General features: G+C 41.0%; 1 protein-coding gene across 1 annotated transcript; it reads right to left on the reverse strand.

Annotated features, from left to right (window-relative positions):
- Window positions 1-1178: 1178 nt before the first annotated feature.
- Window positions 1179-2385, reverse strand: LOC119906059 (trace amine-associated receptor 13c-like). Its single transcript, XM_038723550.1, has 2 exons — window positions 2213-2385; window positions 1179-1989 (listed from the first exon to the last, which is right to left on the reverse strand). The coding sequence occupies exons 1-2, from the start codon at window positions 2383-2385 to the stop codon at window positions 1179-1181; spliced, it is 984 nt and encodes a 327-aa protein (XP_038579478.1).
- Between the last annotated feature and the right edge of the window lie 4210 nt (window positions 2386-6595).

Consider the following 6595-nt stretch of genomic DNA (forward strand, 5'->3'; position numbering starts at 1 on the left):
GATATACCAGTTTCCACCTATGTGGGATTTTTGTTTACTCACTCCCAGACTCATCACATACGGACGGACGCATAGTCAAGATCCGTAGACATCCGTTTGTAACGCACTGAGGATCCCTATAGCGTCATAGTTCAACGCAGTGGGGGAACTCCCGTAGTGTCAGCTTTTGAAGATAAAGGTAAAGGCCTTGACCAAGCGTCAATATGTGACGAGACTGGAGGGAAAATGTGTTGACTTAACCGTCTTCTGATGCTCTTACAGACTATGATTTAGTACACAACTTTTCTAATTCAGTTGCACCAATGCATTGAAGCATGTATGTGTTATTAGATTATTTTGTGTTTATAATAGGCATAATATAGACCAGTGTGGTTTACTCCACCCTCTACTGATGCCTTTGCAGACCATGATTTAGTACACAATCTAATTCAGTTTTATCACTGCATAGGAATCATGTTTTATCACAACGCTGTGTCAAATATGAAAATGATTTGAATGGAATTTAATTATTACATTATTTTGTGTTATAATTTCTATAATGTAGCTCTTACTGTTGCATATATATATACATATATACAGTACAGTATAACAGCTTACTCCTCTTTCTTGATTTTAATAACAATTAATAAGAACAAGTTGAGGAGTTTTTTTGAGACATTAACATTTATTTTTATGTTACATTTTTTAGAAATTTTTTTCACATCATTTTCAAAATGCATATAAACCAGAAAAACATAAATGTTCATATGAAACTGTAGCACAGGTTACTGATAATCTCTGCCGGTAATTAAAGGCAGAAAAATACCAGAGGTTTATTTGTACAAAAATATGACACAAGTATAGAGTCATTTCTGGCAAAGTTTGACTTTATTGACATTGTAATATTGGAACATTAAGGTGGTTCTTTTCATTGTGGCGATGATGATTATCACTGAAATTGTTTATTCAAAGACCTGTAGCAGACACAGGGAGAGAGAGTTTATCCTGCAAAGATCACATAATCAATGACTGGAGTAATGCTTGTTCATGAATTGTTACAATTACAACAACATCAACACATACACGTACAACATTAGAGTCCTCTTCACTTCAGTGACTCAGCAACGGCACATAAAAACACTTTTCCTCCCTCACAGAAAAGCTCATGTGTCTCGTGTCAGTCACTCCACAGTCTCTCTCTACATTATGTTGGCCCCACAGGAGTGAGGCTGCAGTATCTCAAGTGTAACAATGAGTTTAACAGATTTTCTAAACCAGGGGTAGAAAAAAGCGTAGATCAAAGGGTTTAGACAGGAGTTAAAAAATACCAGAAAACCCATAAGTACCTCAGTTGAAGAACCGAGTATGAGTTTGAAGCCTGAGAGAGACACACAGTAATATGGACAGTAACACATGAGAAATACAGCAACAATGACACCAAGAGTCCTGGCTGCTTTCAGCTCAGATTTCTTAGCTGTTACAGTTGCTGATCTACTCAGTTTGATTGCTCTAATATTGGAGCGCATGGCACGAGCCTGAGACACAGCCACTACAAACACTCTCACATACAGGATGATGATGGCAGTGATGGGAATGATGAAGGTGAAAACAAGGTCAACAGCTCCTATTATGTTAATCACACATTCTCCATAGCAGGAATTAAACTTGCCTGGTTGTTTCAGGTTATCATATAAAAGCACAACACTGTAAAAAACAGAGTAACCCCAACACAGGAAAACACAGATTTGAACTCTCTTTGCAGTGATTTTGGTGGGGTAGTGCAGAGGGTAACAGATAGCCACATAGCGGTCGACTGATATGAGCACCATGCTTACCATTGAAGCACAGATAGTGATGAAGTTTATAAAATAATACAGAACACACACCAGGTCACCCAGGAGCCAGCAGGGCTCTGTTAAGAGAATTTGACACGGCATCACAAGGAGGCCCACGAGGAAGTCTGAGACAGCCAGAGAGAGGAGGAGGAGGTTGGTGGGGGTGTGGAGCTGTCTGAAGGGAGAGAATATCATCACTGTGAATTTTACAAACAAATGTTCATTAATAGAAGTAGTTGCAGCAGTAATGACTTCAGAGTTGAAACTCCAGTGTATCTAGACAGTAAATGGCTGTTGTAAGCACTGTTAATAAGCAAACGTCTCATCAAAACACCAGTATGCAATACTCATATCTTGTTACAACAAAACATTATCAGTGCTAAGACATTTATCTCTGCCTGAAGTGGGAGATGGAGATGATGACCAGCAGGTTGAGGGCCACAGTGAGCAGAGAGATGGAGGACATCACAATGTAAATGAGCATTTCCTCCGACTGAGATTGTATAAGCTTCTTGCAAGAGGTGTTGAGGAGTTGTGGAAAGCAGAGTTCAGCTTCCTCCAGGGTCTGCATCATCAGAGAGAGAGGAGGAGAGGAGAAGCTGCTGAACACACAGCTTTCTAAGCAAAGTTCTGTCATACAGCTGATTTATATCTCTCTTCATCCCCTCTTCTTCCTCCCCTTCTGTCTGTCAGTCTCTTTCACAGTGATCTTCCTCCTTCTTCACTCTATGCATCATACTCTGCATCTTCATTTCTCTCTGGTGTAACACGTTTGTTTTGTTTTGGTTGATGCATGGACTCTAGTGACAACAGCATTAGTTACAGCCTTTGGGAAAGAGATGATGTAAAAACAGTGCATCTAACAAAGCTCACTTTGAAGTGTACTTTGAGCATCCTGTGCTGCACTAATCAATAGTTTTGTATAAACAATGTCAAATGATAAAGTCAAATGTCAAATAGGTCACTCCTCGGAAGACACAAGGGTTTACCAGAGGATGATTTAACCCCAGCAGGTGCAATGCCTCGGTCTAGGATCATTCACAGAGATAGCTTATCCTACATGATAGAAATGAATAATAATGTGTTTGCTCTTTATCTGTGAATTAACTCCTTACAATGAATGCCTTAAAGCTTCTGTGAAGTAAGTTGTATGCTTGCCCTTGCTTAATTTTGCAATAAACCTTGAATCATTGCATTTAAAGTACAAGTAGTAGACACTGAATAGTTTTCTCAGTGAGGCAGTAATTCATTAGGTATAGTTTGTAACATCTTTTAAAGGTTGTCATAGGTTGCCCTAGCCAAAGAAATTAACTTATCCTTGCGGCCTATTTTCCTGGCCACTAGATATTACCCTAGCAACTATACCAGGTGCACTGATGAATGAGTTACATGCGTGACTGAGGTAGTATTTGGCTCCATGGCTATTCATTTGAGAGCAATATCAGAGTAAGCCGGACCCTTTAAGACGGAGAGCTGGACCAGTACCTCCTGGACAGGGGTAATTTGGAATCTAATAATGGTGAAGAACGTGGGGGTATAAGATCTTTTAAACTCATCTGAAAATTTAAACATTTGATTTGACAAACAGGCTATTCTTTTATGTGTGACCCATATCACCAACACTGGGTGACTGTTTATAACTCCGCTGGATATTAGATAATGTTAGCGTCTAGCTATCTGTCATTAATTGAACCAATTTTTATTTATAAACTCTCCTTTTGTTCAGAATTAACATCATCACTGCATCACTACACTGTTAATATACTTAGATGTAATAATATTTTCTTACATTTAATACGTTTCTGTAAGGGAATCCTGTCCATATAATCCAGTAGGCCTAACATAAATTAATGTTATTATCTCTCTGTTAGTCAATCTGTCAGTTGTCTTTAAGATTGACAGCTTTTGCGCGCATGGTGGCCTCGCACATAGTAAGGCCCGCCTCTCCAGGAAGAAGAAAACAATTACAACAATTTAAAACATTTAAACTATTAATTGAATTAAAAAAGTAAGTTAATTACTATCTTTGTAATAAGATGGATCTTGTAAAAGTTGTTCATTTTCACAGGCATGTGTTTTTTTGTTTTTTCCTAGCAAATAAGTGTGTTTGCTGTAACATTATTGTGTGATGCTTATGTAAAGTTGCAGGACTGTTGGGGGACATGAGGGGGGCATTCACCTGCATCGCTGTCAGCTTCTCACCCAGCAGGGCCGGCTGGACGGTGCAGAAAGCACTGGAGAAGTCAAAAAACATGACCCTCACAGTGCTCGCCGGCTTGTCCAGGTGGGCATTGATGCAGTTGAGCAGTAAGATGATGGTGTCCTCAATTCACAGTCGGGGCTGGTAGGAGACTGGAGTGGGTCCAGGAGAGGCCTGACCATGGGCCACAGCTGTTCCAGAAGCAGTCTCTCCAGGGTCTTCATAACATAGGAGGTCAGTGCCACAGGTCTGTAGTCCTTGGAGCCACTGGGACGTGGTGTCTTTGGCACAGGAACGAGACAAGATGTCTTCCACAGCACAGGGACCCTTTGGAGACTCGTGCTCAGGTTGAAGAAATGGTGAAGGACTCCACATAGCTGGGGGGCACAGGCTTTGACCACCCTGGGACGGACACCATCAGGCCTGCAGCCTTGTTGGAGTGGAGTCTCCTCAGCTGTCTTCTCACCTGGTCAGCAGTGAGGCACACAGAGGTTAGAGGTGGGGGAGGGGAGAGGAGGAGGATTCAGACTGGAGAGAGTCTGCAGTTCACACTACACAACTTGCCGTCTTGTGATGGGAGTCTTAAAGTCATTGTGGCGTTCACACTACGTGACTGATCGGTGACAGGTCACACACTACACGAGCTGACACGCAGGTAGCAGGGATTGTCTGAGCTAGAGAGAGAGCTGGAGGTGAGTAAAAAGTGTTTTGCGGTGAAAAAGTTGTTGCCTGCTCCGCCAACTGCCTGCTCTCATTGGCTGGATGTGGATGTCGAGTCTGCCAATTTTTACAGATATTTGGCATGCAAGATTTTAGGTGTCGGTGATGAGTCAGCAATGTGTCAGGGAGACGGTTTTATGCGTTGTTGAGTTCACACATAACGACTGGCGACCGCAGATCGACCGCTGATTGTTGTTCTGCTAGAGTACTCTCCAGCTTCCTCCTGTACTTCTCCTTAGCCTCCCTGATCTTCACCTTCAGATACCCCTGAATGGCCTTCACCTCCTCCCTATTACCATCTCTGAAAGCCCTCCTCTTAGCATTCCAATTAGCATACAAATTTTAAAATTAATTAATTAATTAAATTTGTCATTGACGAAGGGCACTTTGGGCATCAAAGGGCAAAAGGGCAGGTGCTCAAGCACCCATTGCACCCCCCTCTGTACGTGCATGATGTATTGTATGAGATATTGTCACCTCCTAGGTTTAAATTTACTAACAGTTACTCGCCAGTGTGTGTGTGCGCCAGCTGGATCCTGTCACTGGTGTCCGTCCTGCCCCCTCCAGCACTGTCCATTTGGCCTGTTTTGTTTGTTGTGCTGTTGTCCTTTTTCTTGTTAGGACAATTCTGTTCCATTGTCCACTTTTGCCCACTGTGGGCTACTGTCCATTTTTTGTCCTGTGATAACTCGATACATAGTTACATAGCATTATTCAGCTTCCTCTTGACAGTTATTTTCTAACTTTGTCCTCTTCCGTGTTTATCTTCTGCATGAATGCTCTCTCATCTGTTCCCTGGGGGATCCTGTGAAATACAACATTTATACTCCCAACAGCAATTTCTGGTCTCTCCGCCTCTGAACAGGTCCTGTATGATTAACTTAGTTTCAAACCGCTGTGATCATAAGGCAAAGATCATGCAAGCTTGGAGAGCTCTTCATGATCTGTTCTTGCATGTTAACATGATTTGTTGTGACTAGGACAGCATCTCGCTGGCAGCAATTATCCAGTGACATCTCTTCAATTCATGATTGTTTCTCTAAGTATAGATTGTTTTACTCTTTCTTATATCGCTGGTGTAAAGTTTATATTTCAAAATGTATATTTAGTGGAAGTTATGCATGAGCTGATTTGCTCATCAGCATCTTATTTCAGTCATTGTGGTGATCTTTTCTTTTACACACTGTCCAAACAGCTTCAACTGTGCCTGTGAAGTTGTCATGATAGCAATCGCTTTTCGTGTTTTGAATCCCAATATTCCTTTCCTTGTATGTTGTTCCTCAAATGTAAGTTTCTTTCAATAGAAGCGTTGAGAGAGAAAATGTAAATGTAAATACACAATTATATTACAGCTTTTGCCCATTGCTTGAACACTTTAGACCCATGCTTAGACTAAAGTAACACAACTTGAAGCTTTTGTTACCATACCTCAAACACATTTACCCATACCTCAAAACAAAAGCGCTGCTTTGCACTCTAGTTGCAATTCTGCAACACACTTACTCCTTTATGCAACACACTTGGTCCTGCATACTACACTCTATTTCATACATAAGACACTTCGTTCAAAAAGGAAATCTCAGGGTGCCATTTGGAAAACTGACAACTGTATCACAGGTTACTGAAAAATACCAGAGGTTTATTTGTACAAAAATATGACACAATTATAGAGTCATTTCTGGCAAAGTTTGACTTTATTGACATTGTAATATTGGAACATTAAGGTGGTTCTTTTCATTGTGGCGATGATGATTATCAGTGAAATTCTTTATTCAAAGACCTGTAGCAGACACAGGGAGAGAGATTCTCCTGCAAAGATCACATAATCAACAACTGCAGTAATGCTTGTTCATGAATTGTT

This window comes from Micropterus salmoides, unplaced genomic scaffold (assembly GCF_014851395.1).
Source record: "Micropterus salmoides isolate LMB-PRFRI ecotype aquatic unplaced genomic scaffold, ASM1485139v1 Ms_hic_scaffold_16, whole genome shotgun sequence".
NCBI classification, from domain to species: Eukaryota; Metazoa; Chordata; class Actinopteri; order Centrarchiformes; family Centrarchidae; genus Micropterus; species Micropterus salmoides.